The sequence below is a fragment of the Tetrao urogallus genome (assembly GCF_951394365.1).
Source record: "Tetrao urogallus genome assembly, chromosome: 21".
Taxonomy (NCBI): Eukaryota; Metazoa; Chordata; class Aves; order Galliformes; family Phasianidae; genus Tetrao; species Tetrao urogallus.
The window spans coordinates 2,509,131-2,534,836 of NC_136834.1; the positions used below are offsets into that span (position 1 = coordinate 2,509,131).

The window sequence follows — 25,706 nt, forward strand, 5'->3', positions numbered from 1 at the left end:
GGGCTGTGCGATAACACAACGTCCTTACGCTCCATTTTCTCCCTTTTTTTCCTCCAGAAATTCAGGATTACTACGACTACCACGGTGAGTGCAGCCCCGGGGCAGTTTTGGGGCCGGGGTCGCACATCCTCACTGTTCTATCCCCACAGATGTGACCCCACGCACCCCAGAGGAGCAGTTTCGCTTCCAATCCCAGCAGCAATCCCAGCAGGAAGTTGTGCCAGCACCGACCATGGGTGGGTGCAAAACAGCGACCACAACCCCCCTTTCCCCCTTCCAGCACTGCCCAGACCCTAAAACCTGACTGGGGGACAGCGGGATGCTCCCTATGCCCAACCCCAAAGCTTTGTTCTTCCTCCCATCAGCTGCTGCCCCGAGACTGAGCCCACAGAGCCCGGACCTCTGGGTAAGTGTAGCTTTCACCGCTCTCCTCCTAACACAGATATGGTGCAACTTGGGTCCCTTCCTCCACCCATGCATCCCCCCCCATGGTTGCATCCTTCCTCCGGGGGGGGGAGGAGGAGGGTAGGGAACAATGCAATGCTGAACACACCCCCTGTGCTCATGGATTTTTCTCCCCTATCTAAACCTGCTTGCATTTTTGGAGCAAAACAACACGTAACCAGCTCTGGCTCTCATTGCAGACTGCCGGGAAGGAGCAGTACCCCTGCACCAGGCTCTACTCCGTCCACAAGCCCTGCAAGCAGTGCCTGAATGAGATCTGCTTCTACAGGCGAGCGCAGGGGCTGTCTCTCCCTCTATCCCCCCCAAAAATCCTCATTGGCACATTCGGGTTTGTTTTTGAACCCCAAACCATCCTTTACCCCGCAGCCTCCGCCGGGTCTACGTGATCAACAAGGAGATCTGCGTCCCGCACCGTGTGCGCCCACGAAGAGCTGCTGAGGGGTAAGGACCCATCCATCAGCTCAGGGACACCGTCCCCCCCATGACCCCCCATCGTTGGGTACCACCAAAGATGGTTAAGCACAGCAAAGCCGCGCTCCGCGTTCCCAGTCGCCACCGGTTTAGGTGCAGCGGCGGCTGCTGGATGAGCGTTGTGTTTCCATCTCCCTGCAGCCGACCTGTGCCGGTGACAAGTTCTCCAAGTGTGGTGTGATGGCCACCAGTGGGCTCTGCCAGACCGTGGGTCACCTCCTGTGCCCGCAGCTTGCGGGGGTTGCTGAAGCCCCCACCTCGCCGGGACGCAGCCCGGCTCCTCCACCTGGTGCTATAAAAGAACCGTGCATGAAAGGCCAAAGAAAAAAGTCCGGTTTGGCTGCACATAAAAAATAAATAAGGGTTGGGGGGAAAGGGGTTGGGGGGGGGGGGGTGTTATTATTTTTATTACTTTTGTATTATATTGTAAGTCGGGGGGGGGGGGTTTGTTTGCTGCGTAGAGTATCCAAGAGAAAAAGCGTAAGGGTTGCTGCGGCTCCTGTCTCTTTCTTTTTTGGGTTTCCCATTGGTTTGGGGTCGTTGGTGATGTGCCTTGAATAGAGCAGAGCTGGGCTGTAGGATCTGGCAGTCTGTGGGCTCTTTGGGGATTTGCACAGTTGAGCGTTCTGCATGTATTTCAAGCACACAGCATCATCAGGGCAGTTTTGTTTTTTCCTATGAGAAAGGGTGCAGCTATGGGGTTTGGGGTGGCTGTCCCCAGTTCCCACATGGGGAATGGGCACGCATTCCCATCTATGCAGTGTTCTGATGTTGAATTGAGGGCAGTTTGGGGGTTCTCTGAATGGAAAGGAGGGGATTGGTTTACTACATTCAATCTAGCTTGTGGTTTTTCTTGGATATAGCCATCTTCTATAGCGTGTGTAATATTAATATTAACAGCACATAGGTCATATAATAATGATGCTAATAAATGCCATGGGGCCTGATGGGCACCAATTTGAGCAGCTGGTTCCCAAACCCTCCACCCCCAACCCCAATAAGTGTCACTAGGTTGGCTTTCCATATGTTTAATGGAGGCTTAGAGGGGATGGGGCCACCTTGGGTTGGCCCATAGCACCGATATCAAACCAGTCTCCAAAAAGAGCAGTAGAAAAGAGAGGACCCTCCCTGTGCCACGTGGGATCCAGGCGTAGGGATGCTTACCCTGGTCAGCACCAGTCTGGGGAGCCCGCAGTGCTCCCATCACATCCACGTGGGCTTAAAAAACATCTTCTTTCCTCATATTGGTTATAGAAATGCCGTAGAAAAAGAAGGGGGGGAAAAAAACCAAGCTGTATCAAAAATAGTGGTGGCTCAGGGGGTAAAGTGCTGCTCTTGATCAAGAAAAACGAGTGGGATTTGGGGAACGTTGAGCAGATTTTTGGTGAGCTGCGCTGTGCTGCTCTCAGCCCTAAATGCTGCGGGGGTGACGGCGAGACTCCTGTGCCCCCCACTGCTGTGCTGGTGGCTTCTGTGCAGCCCCAGAGCTCTGCTCCAGCGCTGAGACCTGTGCCTGGGGTAGGGGGGGAGGGAGAACAGAGGGATCACCCCAAAGAAAAACCCAGCAGCAGCCCCCGTGCGTGCAGCAGCATCTCCACGCAGTGGATGAGCCCCGAAACAGCCCAGCTCCACCACCCTGCAACCTAAGGTGCAGGCAGCACCCCGGGGCCACCCGCCTGCAGCACTTGAATGCGTCGCTGTGCCTCTGCCAGCTGCTGCTCCGATGTGCGCCAGAGAGCGATCCAGGCGGCCCTTCTGCAGAGAGCCAACTCCAGCGAGGCTTCGTGCGTCTTCAGCTTCTCCCTCTCCACCTGTGTGAGGATGCAAACTGTTGCACGCCTTGCTTTGGTGCACAACACACACACATACATGCATGCACATGTGCACTGTTGCAAGCATTGCCCCCAGTGCACAATATATGTGTAGATGCATGCATGTGTGCTGTTGCATGCCTTGCTCCAGTGCACAAAATACACACATGCGTGCATGTATGGGGTTTTCTCCCAGAAATCCCTGTTTTTCCCCCTTAAATATGGGGCTTTCTGCCAGCACACCTTGCTGCAATGCACTCTCTCTCTATACACATGCATACATGCATCTGCATGTTCTGTTGCACTTGCTCCTTGCTCTGTGCACTGTATATATATATATACATGTATTCACGTGTGCATGCTGTGCTTTGTTGTACACCTTGCTCCTCTGTGCACAGCACACACATAAATACCTGTTTGCACACGCTGTGCACAGCAGAGAGGCGTGCATCGTTTACGTCACGCGTGGAACAACGACACGGCAGTTTTATGGCTCCAGCATTAAGGCTGCACATCAGTGCCCACCCAAGGGTGCAGGGCAGGGCGGTGGGTGCTCACCTTCTCCAGGGTTCTTTTCAGGGCACTGTTGTCCTTTTCGAGGCGGCAGGGCGCAGCGCTCAGCCTCACGCCGCTCAGCTTCCAGCTGGGTCACAGCACGCTGCAGGCTGCCCACGCGCTCCTGCAGCCCCCGCTGCTCTGCCCTCAGCCCCCCCAGCACCGCCGCCTCCTCCTCGTCCTGCTGCTGCTGTGTCTGCAATGGGAGCAAGGCTGTAGGGTGCTGCATGAGTTATAGGGTGTGCACGGGGTGATAGGGTGTGGTGAGGAGGCTATAGGTTGCTGCACAGGGTGATAGGGTGATGCACAGGGTGATAGGGTGATGCACAGGGTGATAGGGTGATGCACGGGGTGATAGGGTGATGCACGGGGTGATAGGGTGATGCACAGGGTGATAGGGTGATGCACGGGGTGATAGGGTGATGCACGGGGTGATAGGGTGATGCATGGGGCAAAAAGGTGCTGTGTAGGCACTAGGGTGATGCACAGGGTAATAGGATGCTGCATGGGGCAACAGGGTGATGCATAGGGTAATAGGGTGCTGCGTGGGGGTAATGGTGCTGCAAGGGGGTGGTAGGGTATTGCACAGGGTGAGAGGGTGATGCATGGGGCAACAGGGTGATGCATAGGGTAACAGGGTGATGCATGGGGCAGTAGGGTGATGCACATGATAACTGGGTGCTAGAAGGGGTGTAGGGGTACTGCACAGGGTAAGAGGGTGATGCATGGGGCAGTAAGGTGATGCGCAGGGTAATGGTGCTGCAAGGGGTGTAGAGTACTGTACAGGATAATAGGGTGATGCATGGGGCATTAGGGGTGATGCATAGGGTAACTGGGTGCTGGGATGGGCAACAGGGTGATGCATAGGGGTAACTGGGTGCTGGATGGGGTGGTAGGGTACTGCACAGGGTAATAGGGTGATGCATGGGGCAGTAGGGTGACGCACAGGCTAACTGGGTGCTGGAAGGGGTGCAGGGTACTGCACAGAGTAATAGGGAAGTGCATGGGGCAACAGGGTGCTGCACGGCAGAGTAAAAAGAGCTGCATGGGGGGAGCTGTGTGGGGTCACAGGACAGCTGCTGTTGCTCTCCCACCTCCTGCAGTCGCTGCACCTGCGCCTCCAGCTCCTCTCTGCGCAGCTCCAGCACCGCACGCTCCTCCTGCAGCGCCCGCAGCTGCTCCCGCAGCACCCCGCGCTCCTCCCGTGCAGCATCCAGCATCTCCTGCGTGGGGGACGTGCACGGTGACACAAGGCCACATGGGTCCCCACTGCACCCCGAGGTGCTCCTGCACACCTGCAGCGCCCGGCGGTCGAGCTCGCCCGCAGCCAAAGCAGTCTGCAGCTTCTGCAGTCGCTGCTGCAGGGCTGTGCTGGTGTTGGCCCCCCGGTGTGCCCTGTGCGTGGTCCCTTGGCTGCCAGCAGTGCACTCAGCTTCTCCTGGAAGAGACAGAGCAGTGTGTGCAAGCTGGTTTCAGGTGTGAAACCAGCACGAATGCAAGGTTTCAGTCTGCGCGCGCATGCAAGCAGCACTCATGCAGTTTGTGTACAAGTTTGCAAGCGCCTTGTGCCCAGTTTGTGTGCCAGCCTGCGAGCAGCTTACATCCAGTTTGTGTGCATTTTGTATGCAAGACTCCAGGCAGCTTTTGCCAGAAGCTTACACTTGGTTTTCATGCAAGCTTGCAGCAGCTTGCATGGAAGCTTGCACGTGTAGCTTGTAAGAAGCATACATGCAGTTTTTGCACATCTTGCATTCAACCTCCCTTGCGCTCTCATGCACTTTAATGCAACATGCTTGCAATCTGTGCACATCTTGCATGCAGCTTGCATGCAGCTTGTATGCAAGGGCAGCAGAAAGGCTGCTCAGGGAGGGAGAGGAGGGTTTTTCCCCCCCATGCCCACCCTGGGCAGCCCGGCGCTCGCCCTCAGCAGCGTGCAAGCTGCGTTCCAGCGCTGACACCTTCTCGAGCAGCAGCCGGCGCTCGCCCTCACCCTGCTGCAGCATCTCCTCCTGCAGCAGCAGTGCTGCCTGCTTGCCTTCGGAGCCCCGCCACCCTGCCACAGCCAGAGCGGGGTTTGCAAACCTCTGTGCTTTCGAGGCATGCACTGGGGTTTACGGGGCATGCACAAGGAGGGGGCTGACTGCTCGTACTGGGGTTGTACCGGTTCCAGGGTTGTAGAGGTTTATTTGCTCCTATGGGGTCTTCTTTTATGTTTCTATTATGATTTGGGGGAAACGTGCACCACTTGAGTGCAGCACCATCACCCCACCCCACAATCTGTCACCCTCACAGCCCCACAACGTGCCCCACATCCTGAGCAGCCACACACTACAGGGAGGCAGCGATGCTCCTGTGCAGCACCCAACTGAGGGGAAACCCACCCCATAACTGCCCCATCACCTTCCTTGCTCTCAGCCAATCTCTTCTGCAGCTGCAGTGCTCTGTCCCGCTGCGCTTCTGCCTCAGCCAGCTGCTTGCTCAGGCTGCACACCCGCACCTGCAGCTCTTCCTGGGGGAGAAAATGGGGTGAGAAAGGCGTATTTTGGGGATGCACACCTTGGGGAGGGGTGGAAGGGCGTACCTTATCCCGCTGGGCATCCTGCAGCTGGCGCAGGAAATCCTGCAGGGCTGCACGAACTGCCTCGGGGGTCAGCTGCTGCACTGGGGTCTGGGGATGAGCAGGGGGTGCGTGTCGCCTTCCTGGGTCCAGCTGGAAGAGAGGGGACAGGGCGGTGGTGGCAGGAGACAAGGTGGGACAAGGACAGGGTCGGGTCAGAGGGATGAGGTGGAATGGGGTGGGACTGGAGGGGATAGAGTGGGATGAGAGGGATGGGAGGGTCAGGAAGGGATAGGCATGGGAAGGATAGTGGGATGAGAGGGACAGGGTGACATGAGAGAGAGTGGCACAGGAGGGACGGGAAGATGCAGGATGGACACAGCTACAGGAGGGGACAAAATAGGACAAGGGGAAACAGAGTGGATTGGGAAGGGGCAGGGTGGCACGGGAAGGATGCACAGCTAGATAGAGCACCCAACACCCAGCCCAGTGCCCTCCACACCCTGTGCCATCCTCACCCTTGCCTGGAGATCCTCCATGTGCCCGTCCAACACCGACGGTGCAGCGCAGGGCTGAGCTCAGCCCACTCAGCCTCATCTCAGCATCACGCCGTCGCTCCCTCACCCCGTGCCAGCTCAGCTTCCAGCCCTTGTGCCCGACCCTCGGCTGCGCTCAGCTTCAAGCTCAGCTCTGCTGCCTCACTGCGTGCTGCCTCTGCCTTCAGCCGCAGGTTGCGGGCATCAGCCAGCAGCTTCTTCTCATGGCATCGAGCATCCTCCAGGCTGCGCGACAGCGCCCGCTCCCGTTGCTGGAAATCTGCCTCCTTCTCTGCCAGCCTGCGCTGCAGCTGCTGGAGCTGGGGAGCAACGGATGTAGGGAAGCAGGGATGGGATGGAGAGACGTGGGAGATGCTTAGAGATGTAGATGATGAAGCAAAAGGGTGACGGAGGATGGAGCAATTTGGTTTGGGGAACGTCCAGAGTGTGAAGGGTGGAGCATAAGGAGGACATCCAGGGATGCAGGGCACAGAGCAATGGGGCGATGGGGACATGGAAGACTGAATGTGGGGTGATGGGGACAGGTGTGGCATCAAGGGACTGAGCAGCAGGTGCACCCAGCGACACAGGGCACTCACTGTGGGGCCACCAAGGGACATGGGGTACTGAGCAGGGGTGACAAGGAGGGCTCAAGCAGCTTACCTCCTTCCTGGTAGCCTCCACGCCAGCCTCACTTTCCACCATCTTCTGCCTGAGGCCAAAGGCTTCACGATGCCTCTCCTCCTCATGCTGCTCCTCCCGTGCCACACGCGCCCGCAGCTCCTCCACCTCCTTGCTCTTCTTGCTGTTCTCACTATCCAGAACCTTCACCTGCCCCAGCGAGGGGCAACGAGGGAGGCTGTGATTTAAGCTGCATGTGAGGGGATCCCCCTGTTGTGTTCCCCTCTCCCCCCGCACCTGGCGGCGCAGCTCCTGCAGCTCACGACGGGCATCCAGGCGGCCACGTTCCAGCCCACGGAGGGTGGCACGCAGCTCTGCTGCCTCCCTGCCTGCTGCTGCCTGCCCGTCCTCTGCCAGCGCCAGCCGCTGCTCCTGCTGCTCAGCTGCACGCTGCAGGCTGTGGGGAATATCAGAGTGGTGAGGTGTACGCAGGGCACCCCAACCTTGGCCACAGTAGCGTGCCATGTATCTCCAAAATTGCATCCTTCCTGTGCATCCTCCAGCCCTGAGCATCCCCCTCCAAAGAACTTCACCACCCCACACAGCTCCCATTTGGAGCATCTCCTCAACACCGAGCATCACCCTCCATCCAAGGTGTCCCCAGCCTCAGCAACCTATGGACCCCGAGCATCCTTCCCCTCCCCAAACACCCCCCCCGAACCCAAGCACCCCCAAACCTAAAACATCACCCCTGACCCCAAGCACACCCCCAGCCCCAAACACCCCCCCGACCCCGAGCATCACCCTGACCCACACCTGATGCGCTGCCCCTCGCTGTGCCGCAGTGCCGCCCGCAGCTGTTGGTTGGAGCGCCGCAGTGCCTCCTGCTCCCTGGCAGCATCACCCAGCGCCCTGCGTGCCTCCATCCCCATCCTGCGCTGCTCCTCGCACCCCTCACGTCCCTCCTGTGCTTCTCTCTGCGCCGCAGCAGCGCCTGCTGCCTCGCTGCCCGTGCCTCTGCCTCCAGTGCCAGCTGCGCCCGCGCCTCTTCCACCTGCAGCGGGGGATGCTGTGGGATTACGGAGCAACCAGGGTGCAACGGGGATGGGAAGGGATACGGGGGGCTCACATCACGCAGGGCGCTGTCACGCTGCTGGGATGCTGCCACTGCCTGCTCACGGAGAGCCGCGGCCTCGCGTGCGTGGGCCTCTGCTGCTGCCTCCAACCGTGCCTGCAGTGAGCGCAGCTCCGCCGAGCGGTGCTGGGGGAGGTGGGGTGAGCACTGCTGGGCAGGGCTGGGGGCTCAAAGAGGGAGGGGAAGGTTTGCAGTAAGGGTGAAGGAGTGGCAACGGGTGTAGGGGATTTGCAATGGGGATGGAGGGTATGCAATGGGAATAGGGCATCCATGGAGGATGCCCAAGCACAGGGGTTGCAATTGGGGTGCCTGTGCTATGCACCCACCTGCTGCTGCTGCTGCCAGCTCGCATTCTCGTGTCGCTGCCGTTCCAGCTCGGCTGTAGCCTGGGCCAGGCTCTGCTGCAGCCCTGCCAGCGTTCCTGCTAGTGCTGCCTTCTCCTCCTCCTTCAGCGCCAGTGCCTGCACAGGGATGCGCTCAGCGGGGGCAGCGGGCACACAGCAGGGACCCCCCAGCACCCACCTGCTGCTTCTCGCTCTCGGCACGCAGCACCCCTTCATCCCGCTGTTGCCGTGCTGCTGCCACCTCTGCTGCCAGCTCCTGCTGCTCCCGCGCCAGCCGGCCCCGCTCCGTGTCCAGCTCCTCCTGCAGTGCCCCCAAAACAGCGCCGACACCGTTCAGCACTGCCCCAAAATCGGTGCCACCCCAACCAATATCAGCATCACCTTCAAATCAGCATCGCTACCCAAAATATGTGCCATCCCATGATGCAACCCAGTGCTTCCCCCCACCCCCCCAAGAAATGGCGTTGCTCCAATACTGGCGTTACCCCAAAATCTGACAACAAATTGAGGGCAACTCAGAACAGTCACTCCAAAATCAGAGTTACTCCCTCAAATCAGCACCGCTCCTCGTAATCAGCATCAAGACCCCCAGCCAGCGTGGCTTCCCAGAACAGCATCACTACCCAGAATTGGAGCTCCTACCCAAATGCATCACCATCCTCCTAAAGCCAGCATTGCCTCCCCAAATCAGCCTTACCCCACAGCCCCCCAGTGCCCACCTTCTCACTCCGCAGCTGCTTGATCTCTCCCTCGCGTTCCTCCTGGGTCCTGCGCAGGGTCACCACCTCCTCCTGTGCCACTGCCAGCCGCTGCCGCGCTGCACCCAGCTCCTCTGCCAGCCCCACAACGAGTGGGGAGTGATGGGAATGGAGGGGTCACAGTACCCAGAATTGAGAGAGAAGTGACGTGACCAAAGGTGACAGCCCCAAAACTGAGCAAGGTCAGTGATGAGGCCAACGATACCAGCCTCAGAACGTAAGTGGCTAACGCGGCATGGCCAAGGATGTGATGCGGCCACCCCCAACCAGAGCAGATGTGTGATGTGACCCCCACTGCAGCACTGCCTGCTCACCCAGCAGCCCATCCCTGGCCACCCGCAGGCTCCGTGCCTCGGCCTCCAGCTGCTGCCTGCTCGTGCTCAGCTGCCCAAGCTGCTCCCGTGCCTCAAAGAGGTTCGTCTCCAGCACAGCCTTCTCAGCCCTGCAGGGACACCGTGGCAGCACGCTGCCTAACATCAGCAGGATGGAACATCCCACGGATCCGGCGACACCAACCTGAGCCCATCGGCTTCCTGGGCACGGTCACGAGCGTCACGCTGGGCAGCGTGCAGCTGGACCCCCAGGCTGGCCCCATCCTTGGCCAGCCCCTCTCGCTCCTGCATGGTGCGCTCCAGCTCTGCGCTCAGCCGCTGCTGCTCCCCCCGTGCTTGCATCAGTGCCTCCCCTGCTGCACGCTGCTCCTGCTGAGCCTGCACCAGCACCAGGTGATGCGTGTACCACTGGGACGGTCTGCTAGCCCTGCATCCTCTCCCACTTCCCTCATGCATCTTTCCCAACTGCCTCACGTGCTATCCCAATTACATCCTCCCCATCATTTCCAAATGCCTTCCGCATCCTCTTTGTTATTCCCAGCCACCCCACCCACCCACCAAATTGCCCCAGCACCCTCACCCATGCATCCTTCCAACCGCCCTCTGCATCCTCCCGCTCACTCCACGCATCCTCTCATTTGCCCTTGTACCCTCCCCACCTTTCCCAGCTGCCCAAACCCCACACCTGCCCCAGCTGCTCCCGCATTCTCTGCAGCTCCCCGTGCAGCTCCCGCAGCTCAGCCTGCAGCCCCTCGCAGCTCCTCTCCGCCGCTCTCCGTGCCCGCTCCAGCTCCATCCTCTCAGCCTCTCCATCCCTGCAGCTGCGCTCCAGCCGCCCCAGCTCAGCCTTCAGTCCTTCCAGCTCTCTCCTGGCCTCGCTGTCAGCTTCGTGCTGCTCCTCCAGCCCCGCCAGCGCCCGACTCAGCTCCCGTTTGTCCCGTGCCAGGCTGGCAGCCAGCTCACTGCTCCGTGCTGCAGCATCCCGCAGCCTGGCCTCCTGTGTGCGGGCGTCCCGCAGCGCTGCCTCCAGCTCTGCACTGCTGCCCTGTGCCTGGTGGGTGCCCAGAGGGGATCCCAGAGGGGATCCCAGAGGGATGGATGTGGGGCTTGGGATGTGCATGGGGCTTGGGGGGGCTTGGGAATGTCCATGGGGTTTGAGGATGGACAACAGGGCTTGGGGATGAGCATGGGGGTTTGAGGTTGGACAATGGGTCTTGGGGATGTCCATGGGGCTTGAGGATGGACTATAGGGTCTGGGAATGAGCATGAGGTTTGAGGATGGACAATAGGGCTTAGGGATGTCCATTGGGTTTGATGATGGACAACAGGGTCTGAGGATGTGCATACAGTTCAAGGATGCATAGTGACGCTTGGGGATGTCCAAGGGGTGGGTTAAGGGATGTGAATGGCCCCAGCAAGGATGCATGTGGGATTTGGGAACCTGGATGTCCCCAGGGAGGATGCACATGAGGTTTGGAGGTGCACATATCCCCAGGGATGAGGAACAATGGATCTGGGACATGGAGATGCAGATGCCCCCAAAGAGGAGAAGTAAGGGTTTGGTGAATGTGTTTGGAGTTTGGGGAGGCGTATGGGATTGGGGATGTGCTTGGCTCTGGGGAGGTTGCACATTGGTTTTGGGGACCTGAATGGCCCCCAGGAAGCACACTCATTGGGTTTAGGGATGCACATGAGGGTTGAGGATGTAGATGGCCCCAGGAAGAATGCACAACAGCTTTGGGGACGCATGGGGGAAGGAGCTGGAGACACAGGCATCTCCAAAGCAGATGCAGGGAGTTAGGGGGTGCAGACATCTCCAGACAACGGAACTACAAAGGTTTGGATGTGGGGGTGATTTGAGGACACTGGGGCTTTGTCACTCACCTGTGCCAACGCCTCTCCCAGCGCTGCCTGCTCGCCTCGTGCCACCTCCGCCTCCAGCTGTGCCCGGCTCAGCTCCTCCCGTGCCCGCAGCAGCTCCTGCTGCCCTGCTGCCCGCTGTCCCTCCAGCTGCTCCAGCTGCTGCGTGCTGCAGCACCCACGGTGGGAGCACACATTGGAGGGGTGCAGCACCCACTTTAGGGGTGGCATTGCAATAGCGTTATTCTGCAGCAGCTGGAGGTCCCCACCTGTGCTCCAGCTGCTGTCGTGCAGCCTCTGCTGCTCGGTTGGCCTCATCCCGCTGCTCTTCCAGCTCCTGGACCCGGAGCTGTAGCTCAGCCTCGCTGCGTTGCAGAGCTCCTGCCCGCGTCTGCTCTGCCACCAGCGCCTGCTCCACGCGGCCCTGCTCACTGCAGACAGACAGACACACGTGGGGATGGACAAATGCATGGAGATGGGTGCATATGACACACGGACGGACAGATGGACAGCAGTACCTGCGCAGGAGCTCGATGTCAGCAAGCAGACGGGCAGCCTCACGCACAGCCTCATCCTGTGCCTGCCGGCAGCCCCCGGCCTCAGTGCTGAGCTGCTCCAGCTGCTGCTCCAGGGCAGCCCGCCGCCTCTCGCTGTCCCCCAGCTCCCTCCGCAGGTTCCCTGACACATCCTTGGCTTCCTGAGGGTGGGGGGACAGTGGTCGTCCTTCATCATCCTCTGCCCATCCATTCACCCTATACTCATCTTCCATCTGTCTTTCCTCCACCATCCATCCTTCCAGCTTTTATTCTCCACTCATGGTCCATGTATTCCCATTCCTCCTCCTCCATCCATCTTCCTCTCCATCCATTCCCACACCCATTTATCCCTTATTCCCCTTCATTCATGCACACTCCATCCATCCACCTTCCCTCCAGCTCTTTCCCTATCATTGTCTCCCTTCTTCCATCCTTCCACCTATCCTCCATCCTTCCATCCTCTTCCAACCACCTTCACTTCTGTCCTCCCATCCATCTGTCCCCATTTCCATCTGCCCTCTATTCCCCTCCATTTGCCCTCCAAGTATCCAGCCATCCACACATCCATCAGTCTTCCTTTCTCCTCTATGCATCCACCTCCATCCTCCATTTAACAGCTGGACTAGATGATCTTAGTGGTCTTCCCCAAACTTAATGATTTGCTTTGATGATTCATCCTCCCATCAATCCTTCCCAATCTTCCATCTGTTCCCACACCCATCTGTGCATCTCCACGTTCATCTGCCCTCCATTCTACTCCATCCATTCTCCATGCTTGCACCCATCTGTCCACACATCCATCCATCCACCCATCGATCCCCACATCCATCTCTCCCCACACCCATTTACCCATCCATCCATCCATCCCCATGTCTGTCCATCCACCCAATCACCCATCCATTCCCACGTCCACCCACCCATGCACCTGTCCATCCCCAAATTCATCTATCCATCTCCATGTCAATCCATCCATCCATCCTCATGTCCATCCATCCATCCCTATGTCCACCCGCCAACGCATCTGTCCATCCCCACATCCATCCATCCACCTGTCTGTCCATCCATCCCCGTGTCTGTCTGCTATCGTTCCCCCTCCCTCACCCACCTGCAGCTGGATGTGCCGCCGGCGCAGGGCACCATGCACAGCTCCCAGCGTGGCTGCAGCAGCAGCAGGAGAGAGACTGCGGCAAGGGAGCCTGGGGGGCCCTGGGGAGGACCCATGGTCATCAGCCAGCACTGCCTGCAAGGGACAGGGACAGCATCATTGCTGCAGGAGGGGAAACTGAGGCACGGAGGGGTCGGTAGCGCTGGGAGTGCAGAGGGTGCGGGGAGCACCTGGGTGATGTCCTGCAGCGTCTGGTGCAGCAGCTCCAGCTCTGCACGCAATGCCTGCACCTCCTCTGCTGACGGCTCCTGAGCACGAGAGGCCTCCTGCAAAACGCCCGGCGTGCAACGTGCCCGGTGTGCGTTGAGCATCACACACTGCGACCTGCCTTGGTGTGCAGCGTGCATCTCACACAACGACCCACGCTCACCATCTTCTGCAGCTGCGCCGTCAGAGCCTGCACTGCCCGCTCCTTCTCACCACCTTCCTTCCGTAGCTGCTGCAGGGCTGCTGTCAGCTCCGCCAGCCTGGGTGAGATGGTGCCCAGCAGGGCTGGTGCTCAGCACCACGTAGAACCACGCTGTGTTGCATGGCACTGTGCAGCACCGTAGCTCCTGTGCCACCCCATAGCATACCACAGCGCCCTGTCACCCCTACAGCATCCTGTAGCAAGCTATAGTATCCCACAGCACCCCATAACACAGCGTAGCATCCTTTAACACCCTGCACCGACCCACAGAACACCACCGCATCCCCCAGCACCCTGTAGCACCCCACAGCAGCCTGAAGTATCCCACAGCTCCCCAGAGCCCCCGGCGGCAGCCCGTAGCACCCAATAACACCCTACAGGATCCCCCAGCACCCCACCTGTCCCCCAGCACCGCCCTCTCCTGCTCAGCATCGCGGCCCCGTGCTGCCAGCTGCTCCTCCAGCTGTGCCAGCTGCTGTGCCTGCTGCTCTTGCACTGCACCCGCCCGGCCCTCGGCCAGCTGCAGGTGAGCTCCCAGCTGCACGCAGGCGGCGTGGGCAGCACGGCCGGCACGGCTCACCTCCTGCCCCAGCTCCACCAGATCTCTGCAAAGGGAATGGGGGATAGGAGAAGGGTGAGCCCATATCTTGCCACCCCATCCCCGTTCCTCGCCGCCCCACTGACCTCTCAGTGGCGGCTCGCAGCTGACTGAAGTGGCGGCGGAAGGCCACTGCCTGCCTCCAGAGGGTGAGCAGGCGGCCGTGCTCGTTGCTGAAGTAGGTGTTGAAGGACTGTGAGGGGATGGGGATGGATGGAGCAGATCCTGGTCACTTTGGCAGCTTTGCAGCCCGGTGCTATCACCGCAGCACCAGGTCCTGCCCCATGCACCAGCCCCAAAAGTGCCTCCGTGCAATACCTCCTTCCGCCCTGCATTCCTTTGCATGCAGCATTGCTTCACCCTGCATCCCCCCCCTGCACCACAAATTCTTCTCTGTGCAATGACCCCGTGGTTCTGCACTCCCTCTGTCTCCCTGCTTTGCATCTCTCCATGGAACATCCTCTGAATGCCCAAATTCCTCTCCATGCAATGTCCTACACCCCTCCCCATGCAGCACCCCTCTGCTTTGCATCTGTGCAGCACACCCTGCAACCCCTAATTCCTCTCCATGCAAGTACCAAAGGTCCCACATCTCTGCATCTCACAACCCTTCATCCTGCAGCACCCCTCCACTCCTCTGCTTCAAATCTCCCCATACACCACCTACTGCACCCTCATAATTATCCATGCAATGTTCCTTCTCCATGCAGCACCCTCTGCATGCAACATCCCATGCATCCACCAATTCTCCATCCAACATCCCAATGGTCCTGCACTTTGCATCCCTTCACCTCACTGCATCCCGGCACCCCTCTGCTTGGCCTCTTTGTGCAACGCCCTGTGCACCCCCCAAATTTATCTCCATGCAAAATCCCAATGATCCTGCAACCTTTGCATCCCTCAGGCCCCCATGCAGCACCCCTCTGCTTTGCATCTCCCCTCGGCCCTGACCTCCTCCTCCCTCCTCCACTGGGCCTCACGCTGCTCCAGCTCTCCACGTGCCCGTGCCCAGTCGGCTGTCAGCTTGCGGATGTCCTCGCTCAGTGCCGCATTGGCCACGTTTGCCTGCTCCAGCTGCTCCCGCAGCATCGAGTTCACCTGCACCAGGCTGCAGCTCCTGGGCAACACAGGGCTGGGGATGATGCTAGGAGGTCCCCACAGCCACCAGCCCTACTTGGAAACCCCTCACACCTTTGCTGTTCCTCCTCCAGCCGGATCAGCGCGTTCTCCAGCTCGTTGGGGCTCTCCTCCTCTGGCTGGCTCTGCGGGGACATCGTTCCCTTTGCATGCAGGTGACGGTGGGGGACATTTGGGGACACACTGGGGACATTACACACTGTCAGCCTCTCCTGCTCCAGTTCTGTCTCCTTCCTCAGCAGCTGCTGCTCCACCTCGCCACATTTCTTCTTGTACTGCAGCACCTGGGGACGACGCGATGGCATCCAGTCCCTCCCCATCACAGCGTTCCCGTGTCCCCCATATGCACCCACCTTGGCTTGCAGCTTCTGCACCAGCTGTGCTTGCCTCTGCTGGCCCTCCTGGTACGCCTGCAGCTTGCGCTTGTAGGCAGCCTGCTCCTCATCCAGCAGCCTCCGCAGCTCAATGTTGTGCTGTGCCAGGCTCCGGCTCTCCGCCACCTCCTGCTCGCCCGCTTCCAGCCGCAGGGATTGCTCCAGCTGCAAGCCAGCATCACCCCTTTGAGGATGCAACCCCTCCAGAACCATTCCAGGTACAAGCATCCCAGCTTGGATAAATTCATCTTCCCTTTGATGCTGCAAAGCTCCATAGGGTTGAAGCAACACGGGGCGCCCTGACGTTTTGCACTTGAGATGCAATAGGAAATGGCAACGGAAAACTAATAAGGAATTGGCTGCTGCATGTAGGAAATAACCCAGACCTGGGTTTGCATCAGGTTGGCCAATGGATAAATAGTCTTTCAGCACAAGGAACAGGAAGCAGTGATTTCCCTGCGGGTACTTTTTGGTTCTTGGCTCACTCCTTTTAGCAACCAGGCGTGCACAAAGGGGCGTGAGCCCCCGGAGCCATACAGACCCCAGAGTGGTGCAGCTCGAGTTTTGCATCTCCCTGAGCAACCAAAGCCCTCATTCTTCTCCCAGTGCCACAGTTGCAAAAAAAAAAAAAAAAAAGAAAAAAGAAAGCATTGAGATGAATAAAATGGGAATGCTTTGTGCTTCCTGCAAGCCCCAGCATGCCGGGTGCTGGATCTCCATCACCGCAGCGTCCTCAGCACCTCTGAGTGATGCTGGTCAAGAAAGGTGCATTTTGAGGGTGAAAAAGATGTATTTTGGGCTGTGTGCGTGGCTGACCTACCCGCTCACTGATGGCGTTGTATTTGATGGCCAACTCGTCGCGCTCAGCTCGGCTCTGAGCCAGCAGGTCCTCAACGCGCGACAGCTCCTGCTGCAGGATGCGGTTCTCCTCCTGGAGGGACAGCAGCGAGGCCATGGCCTCGGGGATGGAACCTACAGGAGGGGACAAGGCTCAGGGCATAGGCTCAACTTTGCTGCTTTGCTCCTCTGGCTGCAAACTCCGCATCCCTCTGTGCAACAGTTGCTTTGTGCCATTGCAAAACCAGCTGCCCTGCTGCAAACCCGCGCTTGCACAAACCGCAGCTTTGCCATTACAGCTGCACGGCAGATTCTGTCTTTGCAACGGCAAACGATCTCAGCTGCTGCTGGGAGTTCCTACCTCAGTCCAGCACGCTCGTGGGTTCCCCCCCCCCCTTTGCTTTGCTTTCAGCAGCCCCGCGTCTCCATCCTGCTCTGCTCTTTTAGGGCTTTGCTTCCGCTCCGCAAGCGGAAAGCGGATGCATGGTTGGGATTAGCCTGAAATCCTCATTTTCCCCTCCCAGGCTGAGAACCCTCCTCTTCCTGGCTGTATCTGCGTGCCTCAGGGGTCCTAATGCCTCCCCCAAGCTCTGCTTTGCTGCAAAACCGAAGCTTTGCAATTCAAACCAAGCAACAAAGCTATTTGCCTGCAGAGCAAAAAAAGATTCTTCTGCTACTGCAAGAAATCAGCAGCTCCAAGCAGCCCTGCACCCAAAAGCAGAGGAAATGCACTCACTTTGCTCCAGTGTTCGGCTTCCTTGAGATTCAGGGCTCTGTTATCCCACAGGAGCCCGGGAGAGAGGAGCCCTTTCGTTAAGCCATAACGAAGCACGGCCTCGTTAAGCTCATTACGGCGCAGGAGTTGGCACTGGCAGGAAAAAGCGTTGGGTGGAGCGTGCCAGGTTGCTATGGGAAGCCTTTGGCTGGGCGCTGGGAAGGGGCGGCAGCCGCTCCATAAATCATACAGTTAACTGCCACGTGGAAAAGAAAGACCCCGGGCGATTAATTAATTGAAGTGCAGGGGTAACGGCGAGCTGCCGCTTCCTGCTCCCCCCGAGGGCAGAAAGGAGAAACGCTCCAACAAATCGATGCCAGCTCCAAACGTGCGTCCTCAGCAGGGGCTGCGGGGCAACACCGCACTGAAGGCATTCCCTCTGCGGACCCTCGGATGCGGGTTTGCCCTCCCAGCGTTGCCCAGCCTCTGCTTGCCCCTCAGGAAGAGCAAATGCCCTTCCTCCTCCCAGCTGAGCCGCGGATTATTAGAGGGAGGGTGTTAGGATTGAGGCTTTGCAGCGCTGCTGGCACAGTGTGGCTTATGAAGATGTTCACCCCAGAGCCACGCCGAGGCTCCCTGATGGGCTTTGGGGCCACAAGTCCTCAGCTGTCCCCTTTACTTTCCTGACTCCTTACCTTCTTTGCCCACAGGGCTTCAAAGCCACTGCTAAGCAACACCCATGTGTTGTGCCTCGCTGTTTCCCCAGCACCAAGAAGGAGGGAAAGCACAAAACCACCCCCGATATCAAATCCCCACCTCGAAGGCAGCCCCACGGTCCCACCCTGAGCACACAGGGGCAGATCTCAGGGCTGCAAAACGTCACACCTGGCATCAAAATGATTTTATTGTTCTCTTGGAAGTGTGACATCTCTCACCCGGCCCTGTGAGCCGCCAGGGCAAAGCGAAAGCTCTGCAATGGAAATGCTCACCCGTCCAGTTGAGAATGGAAATAATAATTAAGTCTGAAACATTGAAAAAATAGCAGAACTCTGTACTGTGAAAGGCCTTCACCATAATATAAATAGGTAAGAAAAATACTTGGGAGCTTTTTCAAAGAGGAATCTCAACCCCAGCTCGGTTCAAGAGACCAAGTTTGTCTTTCATGGCATATATTCCAATAATAAAGTCTCTGCAAAACAAATACAAATCTCTCTTCGAAATAGAGGGGGAAAAAAAACACCAAAACCAACCTTACTGGAGCAGGAAAATAGGAACTCCAGCTCTGCGCTCACGTTTAGCTGCACACAGCAGTCGTGCTCCCCACCCCCCACACTGCAGGGAGTGCTGGAAATATCAGGGCTGATGCTCAGCACCTTGGAAGCACGTTGCCGGTGCTGTCAGCAGCAGACAAAACAAGGCCTTGCACACAAGAAGTCTCCAGGAGGATGCTCCCCCCTGTTTGCCAGACTGAAAGGTTTCAGTGGCCCAAATGCATGAGGAGAAAGTGGAGATGGTGCCAGGGGCAGCCCTGTGCTGCACACCTCAACCCACCTCCATTGCATCAGAATTGAGAGAAAAATGCCCAAATTGGGCAGCAAAAGCGCTGCCAGCTGAGTCCTCTATCAGTGCCCTGAGCACTCTCACGTCACCAAAGGGACACGGGGTGCCACGAAGCTGCCACATTTTTGCAGCCCTGCTAGTGCAGTAAGAAAGGAAGGAAAGAAGACACAAGAAAGGTCACTGAAGCCTCAACGGTTTGCAGTGATCCAGGCACAAAATACCCAGAAAAGGCCCCCAGCTCTGAGGGTGCTGGCGTGGAATTTGGTAAGGCACGTGCTCATTGGTCAACCAGCACCAATTTCTGCTTTTCAACTCCAGCATCAGATTTTGGGGTCTTGTTTCTTGTCAGAGGGGGCCAGGGGAGTACAATGCCACCATAAGTGACGAGTGAGGTGTCCTTAAGCAGCAGGAGCACTTCCCACTGCTGCTTTGGTCCTGCAGAAATTGGCACAATCTTCCTCCAGTGCCTGTGAGGAGCTGGCTCAGAACTGCACCCAGCCTGCATTTGCCTGTGTCTGGTTAGAATCTGACCTGAAGAGAGAAAGAGAGAGAAAAAGAGAGTTTGGACACTGAGAAAAGAGGGTTTAGACATTAAAAAAGCAGGGCTCAGACACTAAAAGGAGCGGCAGCACAGGTCGCCTGGTGCCAATCCACAACTCTCCCCCACACATGGCCAGGCACAGCAGCTTCTCACCTTTCAAAATCTTATTTTAGTGAGAGTAAAACCAGCAGGATTGGGTTCTAACGCTGCAGGCATTGGCCCAAGCAACCTGCAAACCCCACGTGGCCTCACCCTGAAGCTTTGGTGAAGTCACCCCAGACGTCGGTGGCAGGGGCAGAAGGAGCAGCAGCAGGCTGTGGCCAGGACAGCAGGGAGTCTGCAGCAGCCAGAGGAGCCAGAGAGAGAGGAGAAAAAGGAAAACTGTTACTGACAATGATTCCTCCCAGATTCTCTGCATTCAAGAAGATGCTATTTTGCTTTTCCACACACCCACTGCTCGAATGCAGTCAGTTCACCGTTCCAACCTGACTGGGGTTTAAGATGAACTTTGCAGTGCTGCACACGGATGGTGACAGGCCGGGCCAGGATTCATGCAGGGCCTTTCTAAACACGCTGTGCTTTCAGCTTGCAAAATATGTGTGCAAAGCTTACACTTCCCAAACAATCATGAAACACAGAGTAGCTCTGAACAGTTAGGGGATATTAAGACAAGCAGGATGGCTTTGTGATCCCATTCCCCTCAGTGCCTCAGTTCCCCTCATCCAACAGGGCTTCAGCACCTTCTCCTCTTGCAGCTCAAGAGGAACATCAAGGTCTTTCTATGTGCATCTCAACAGTTAAAACTGAATCTAAAGAGCCCTGCAGCCATTTCTGTAAGACAGAGACCTGTGATGGGGGTACCAGGGAGCCGGGTAGGTGGGGGAAGTGAAGATGGTGGCTGCTCTCCAGAAGGAAGAGTTGGCATGGAAGATTTTCCTCCTGGAGGTGGTGGGAGCAAGCTCAGCCCCCCAGGGCCTGCAGAACGTGGCCTGGTGTTCCCTGCTGCTCCTTCCTTTTTCTTCATATTCTGAAAGGAGACACGAGAGGGAAACTTCAGGTGGAACCATGTTTAAATCCAGAATCAGAGCGTGATTCTACTTCTTCCTCCCAGCCAATGCTTTCAAGTAGCCCAGCAGCTCAGATGCTTTGTTCTGGGGGAAAAAGATCGCTGTGCTACATTCTCCTGGTGCAGCAACAGGTGTTGAACCACAGATGTCTTCATCTGTGAATCCCCACCACGTAGGCACAGACCAGGTTCTGTGACTGGGAACCATAAGACACCCCACTACAAATCACTGCAGGCAGCAAGGGCATGAGCAGCTCTGCACCAGGCTTCCTTTAGCAAGGGGATTTCATGAGAAAGCCACTGCTTCCTCTTATGCCACGAACCACAGCAGAGGGGAAAAACAGATTGTGAGGGCTGAGCGTGAAGGCAGACAGCTTGGCTGGAGTCTGCATCTCTAAGAAGCAGTGTTTCACAGCTAACAAGAAATGAGGCTAACAAAAGAGGCTAACAGAACATTCTTGATGCTTTCATTTCCCAAAACGCTGCAAAAAAAAGAAGAAAAAAAAAAAGGAAGGGTTTTGGTGCTGTTTCTCTTTCAGTCTTTCAGGACAATCACCAAAGCCACAGGGCAGCGTTTTTATAGGTTATGAAGTGTACAAGGGGAAACATCCGGAGCAGCAAAAAACCTCACCGCGATGTTAAGCTTGATGGTCTGCCCCTCCTTGAAGCCCAGGTCCAGTTTGGGTGCCTGGTCAGGGTTTTCAGCCTGCTTGGCCAGCTCGTTCTGTTGCCTCACCCACCTGCAGGAAGGCAGGAAAAAGGAAAAAGACTTGTAAGCTGCAGCCCTCTTTGCACTACGCTTCAATTCAAGTGAACTGGGCACAGTGAACCAGGAGCAAACAGCTCCTCACCCCCAGCACTTGGAGCGAAAACCTGCAGCCGCCACGTGGAACCACCAAGTCAAGAGGACAAAAGGAGAGGCACCAACTCACTTGAAATGGTCCTGGAGAGCGACGTTGAAGTCAAAAGCATCCCCTCGATCCACAAATCCAACTCCAATGAAAGCACGGCGGCCTGGGGAATGAGGAAGAGTAAAGGCTAGAAATGCAAAACAGGGTAAAAGCCAGGGATGCAGCCCAGAAGTGGGGGGACAGCCAATTTCACACCCCTGCGACTGTCAGCTCCTCCAGTTGGAGCTGAGAGGAATTCTGATGACAGCAGGGCTGAGGTTAGGACTGGAGCTGCATTTCTTTCTTCCTTCTACAAAGAAAGGAACAGCCAGCAAGTTCCAAGCAGGGAAAGCAGTGTTACACTGTCAGCAGGGCTGTAACGTGAGGCTGGAAGAAAACTGCAGCCACGCGTTCAGTTAGCAAAGCTGTGTTTACATCATCACTTCAGCTTGATTGGATTTAAAGAACTAGCAAAACCCAGCTTTAAAATTCATGTAAGTGAATCAACACAGAGGCTGGCATCACAGTGACAGTCCTACACACAGGTGTGTCCTGCATGCTGAGCAGTAGATTAAACTAGTAGATTAAAAGATTTTTTTTTTACTAGCAAAAGGCAGAGCATGAAGAGGTGATCTGTCCATTCATCACTGCAGGCAGGGACTATTTAGCTCTCAACCACACGAATCATTCACCAGTAAGAACTCAGAACAAGCTCTGAGTGTTTTCAAGATCTGCTCCCCCCCCAGGCCTGTCTCTGCCAGCACCAAAGCAGCACCACACCGTTGCCATCCTCGATCCGGATGACGAAGTATCTGCTGGAGTCTGTCACACTCTCCACAGCAATGCCAGGGAACTGCTCCACGGGGGCCTGGGCAAAAAGCTCTCCTGAAAAAAGAGAAGCAGGTGTGAGTTAACGTGCCAGTGCAGCACATCAATGCCGCTCTCCTTGCTGTGAGGATGAACATAAAGGCAGCAGCCTGCATGCAAGAAATGGGTAAACACGACCCGCTTCCTCTGCAGCAGCAGCTTGGGAGGCAATTAAGAATCCAGGAGATGGAAAAACTGGCCAAGTGACTTGTTGTGATGACAGGAAGCTTGGAGGAAGAGAGATCAGATCCTGCTTGCCTTATTTTGGCAGATCCACATCATTTCATTCCACCAGATAAAACTTCCCCAGCCGTAGGCACGAACGCTTTTCCTGGCTCAGTTACCAATGCTCAACAAAGGAGCCTCCCACTATCTGGTGCTACATGGCACCACACTCTGGAGGTGACAAACCAGCTCATAATCGCTCAGCAGATGGATTCAAAAAACAACACACAGCTGCTTTGCAGCGACACCATGCTCAGGTCTGCCCCGCCAGCAGCCCAACGCCCCCCTGGGGTGACAGGAAAGCCGTTCTGCTGCAGCCCCTCCTCCTCACCTGAGGTTTTGTCCTCCAGCTTGATGAAGGCAGTCTTGCCCTTGGCGGTGATGCGCAGCCTGCCGCTCCATGCTGGCTGGTCAAGCTGCCACTCAGCAGCTCTGCAGGGAGAGGAAAAGGTGACTGACCTCTGAGTGCCCCTGCGGTCGTCAGGCAGCAGCAATGAGACAATTTTATGGCATGGTAACGTATCACAAAGCCTCACAAAGTGAGACAGCATGTGAGGGAACCTGCTTGCACCTGGGCTTGCTGCAGACAGGCAGCACGCATCACGAGACCTCGCATCTCACCCCAAATCTGCTGACCACTTGCAGAAGCACTGGGGAACAGACCCATAGTTCTGCACTGCACAGTACAGAAAGGTTTCACTTCCCCTTCTGTGGAATCACCAGCTTGAAAACAGCGTTAGGGCAACGCAAGCCATGCTGGTGAGGGGATCCTTGTGGAATATCTCCGTTTTCATAGAATTATAGAGTGGTTTGGGTTGGAAATCTCCCATCATGGGGACACCATCCGGCAGCTCATACTGCCCAAGACCCTTCCGGCCTGGCCAGGAATACATCCAAAAAGGGGCATCCACAGCTCCCAGGGCAGCCTATGCCAGGGCATCATCGCTTCAGGGTGAAGAATTTCTCCCTATTTCATTTCCCCTCGTCCTGCCACTACCAAACCCTGTCCAAGAGCCCTTCCCGGCTTCCCTCTCAGCCCTGCAGGCACCGAAAGGCCGTTATAAGCCCTCCCGCAGCCTTCCCAGCCGCTTGGACTCGATGACCTCGGAGGCCTTTTCCAACCTCGGTGATTCTATCGTTCTTCTCCATGCACAACAACCCTCAACTTCCCCTCGCAGCGGGGCTGAGTGGGCCTGCAGCCCAACGGCGGGGCCTGGCTGCCTGCGAGAGCCCCAAGGCCGCACCAGGCCCACCCCCCGGCGCCGCACCGCACCTGTAGCCGCGGTTGGAGGCCCTCGGCGGCACTCGGTAGACGTGCACGGCCGGCTTCACGCACAGCACCGCTTCGTAGTCCTCCTCCATGGCCGCCAGCACGACGGAAGGGCGCCGGCGACTCTATGGTACCGCCCGCCTCGGGGCGGGGAGAGGAGGAAGGGAAGCACTTCCGGTGCGGGCTGAGCATCCCGCTTCGCAACTGCGCCTCCTGCCGGGCGGGAGGTGCATTGCAGGCAGTGGTCGGTATCAAGGCACGGGACGCGCTCTGAAGGCACGTTTTTCCCCTAAATCACCTTAAAATAAAAACATTGAGAAAGGACTCCATCCTGCTCCTCCCCGGCTCAGCCAGCCCCACAGCCTCTCCTCACGTTACTGAGCAAAGCATGGAGAGCAGCCCAGCCCCAAAATTCTCCTGCTCCCATCCCTGTGCTTGGAAGTTCAGCTTCTCCTTCCCAAGAGCCCTTGTAGCCCAAAGAGGACAGATGTCCCTCATCTCATCCATAGCACCTCAGAAAACCACACCGGCTGTCCCACAAGGTGACACAAACGCTACCATGGCCAACAACAGCCGATGGATTTTTGGGGTTCCCATTCCGGGGAATGGGGAGAAAAAAAGGGATGCTGCAAAGCGACGAGACGGAAACAGGCCGTGAAAAAGTTTAAACACATTTATTGAAAATACAATTTATAAAATGTTTCTCTGCATACTCGGGCGCGCTCTGACGGGGCGGCGGGAGAAGCTCTCGGCCCCACGAAAGAAGGCGCGTGCCCCGCGACCGCCGTCTCGCCCTGCCTGCAGGTCGGGAGCAGCCGCCACGGCTGAGGCATCGGCGCACGGTCAGTGCTGGAGAACAAGGTCGGGTGTGCAAGGAGAAGGGTGGTAGGCACCTGACGGACGGGAGGAGACATCTAACATTGGCAAGGTAGCGGGAAGCTACGCCAGGAGCTGGGGTCGGGGTTGTTGTGCCAGCTGCCAGCCTTCTGGAATAGAAGCTATCGAGCGGTTGTTAAGGAAAGGTGCGGTGACTACAGTTATTGCTAATGTCCTTCTCCCCTCCTGCTCCCACCCACCCCAAATAAATCAGTTTCACAGACGCGCCTCCAGCCTGAGAGGGAGCTCAGTAAGCAGCAAGATTATAGCTTCTAAAGCCACGGAGATGGGTCGGGATCCTGGTGGGACGAGGCTTCTGCCATTCCCACCTCGTCACCCTCCTTCGCCAGTCACTCAGGGTTCCGGGAACTCACGTGGAGGGTGACACAGGGTCAAGGAGCCAACTGACATTCTAGCAGATGCCATCTCTTTTTTGTACACAGGTAGTTTTATTTTACCTTTTTTTAAGCCGTGTTTCCATCCACGTCTTTCCAGATGGGAGTTTCCCATACAACATGGCATGGCACAGTCACTTCTGTTCAGTCAGAAGGCATCAGGTTTGCTCATTTACCATATCTGCCAAGCACAAAGCATCTGGCAACACTGCACCCGTACAGAATAATCCTCTGACAGCCAACAACAGTATTTTCTAGGTACTGAGCACGCAGCAATCCGCCGGCCCGCGGCCATTTCAGCTGAATGAACAGTCGAGGTCCTCACGACACGCAGAAACGCCTCCATGCCTGACGTTGCCCCTTACATCCCCTCCAAGAAGAGCCTTAGTGTTCATCTAATCCCTGGAGACAGGAATATCAAGATAGGCCAGCTTTGTCTAGCGTGCATTAGGACAGACAGCACTGCGCACGGGGGAAGCATCCACGTTCAATAGCATCCTGTGACACACACCAGCTCCTCATGGCTCTTCTCCACCACCGCCGCCATCCTGGGAAGCTTTCAGCCTACAAGCTGCCTGAAATCCTGCCTCTTCGTGGGAGCAGGAGCAGCAAGAGCAATCCATTCCCTGAAGCCCAGCGGAAAGCTGGCCGTTACCACCCACAGCGTACGACGATGGGGAGGTTTCCAGACTTGATTGAACACATTTTGTTCCTAAATGTCTGTGATTTCTAGAAGCGTGTGTATCAGGTACAGCACCGGCTCGTACCGTAACAGAGATCAGAGTCTTCAGTCCATTGTA

The 25,706-nt window shown here is 57.1% G+C and overlaps 3 protein-coding genes across 3 annotated transcripts in view; 1 reads left to right on the top strand and 2 right to left on the bottom strand.

The window, feature by feature from the left end:
- The window catches only part of MFAP2 (microfibril associated protein 2), a gene marked incomplete at both ends in the record, with an annotated part of 2,568 nt that extends 1,384 nt beyond the window's left edge, over positions 1–1,184 (top strand). Inside the window, 11 exon segments of the mRNA XM_079545545.1 lie at positions 58–84; positions 150–240; positions 366–406; positions 645–655; positions 657–733; positions 832–871; positions 873–906; positions 1,078–1,091; positions 1,093–1,146; positions 1,148–1,168; positions 1,170–1,184. Coding sequence (XP_079401671.1) covers positions 58–84; positions 150–240; positions 366–406; positions 645–655; positions 657–733; positions 832–871; positions 873–906; positions 1,078–1,091; positions 1,093–1,146; positions 1,148–1,168; positions 1,170–1,184 — 425 coding nt within the window.
- Positions 1,185–2,347: 1,163 nt separating this feature from the next.
- CROCC (ciliary rootlet coiled-coil, rootletin) lies at positions 2,348–16,619 on the bottom strand (the record flags this gene model as incomplete). Its single annotated transcript, XM_079545484.1, is given in 40 exon segments — positions 2,348–2,449; positions 2,613–2,663; positions 2,665–2,697; positions 2,700–2,747; positions 3,306–3,350; positions 3,352–3,498; positions 4,397–4,525; positions 4,598–4,690; positions 4,692–4,709; positions 4,711–4,740; positions 5,204–5,355; positions 5,703–5,811; positions 5,884–5,949; positions 5,951–6,012; positions 6,378–6,477; positions 6,479–6,715; positions 7,059–7,226; positions 7,314–7,473; positions 7,833–7,998; positions 8,001–8,070; positions 8,146–8,277; positions 8,478–8,612; positions 8,674–8,796; positions 9,215–9,327; positions 9,568–9,695; positions 9,770–9,963; positions 10,271–10,636; positions 11,470–11,614; positions 11,715–11,876; positions 11,964–12,142; positions 13,087–13,221; positions 13,317–13,412; positions 13,517–13,613; positions 13,954–14,160; positions 14,240–14,346; positions 15,105–15,270; positions 15,345–15,415; positions 15,491–15,574; positions 15,644–15,829; positions 16,485–16,619. Coding segments are annotated over 40 exon segments (4,947 nt in total).
- Positions 16,620–19,258: 2,639 nt separating this feature from the next.
- Positions 19,259–23,727, bottom strand: NECAP2 (NECAP endocytosis associated 2; the record flags this gene model as incomplete). Its single annotated transcript, XM_079545633.1, has 8 exons — positions 19,259–19,307; positions 19,570–19,654; positions 20,164–20,344; positions 21,015–21,123; positions 21,316–21,397; positions 22,054–22,158; positions 22,697–22,797; positions 23,639–23,727. The coding sequence occupies 8 exons, from the start codon at positions 23,725–23,727 to the stop codon at positions 19,259–19,261; spliced, it is 801 nt and encodes a 266-aa protein (XP_079401759.1).
- Positions 23,728–25,706: the final 1,979 nt, after the last annotated feature.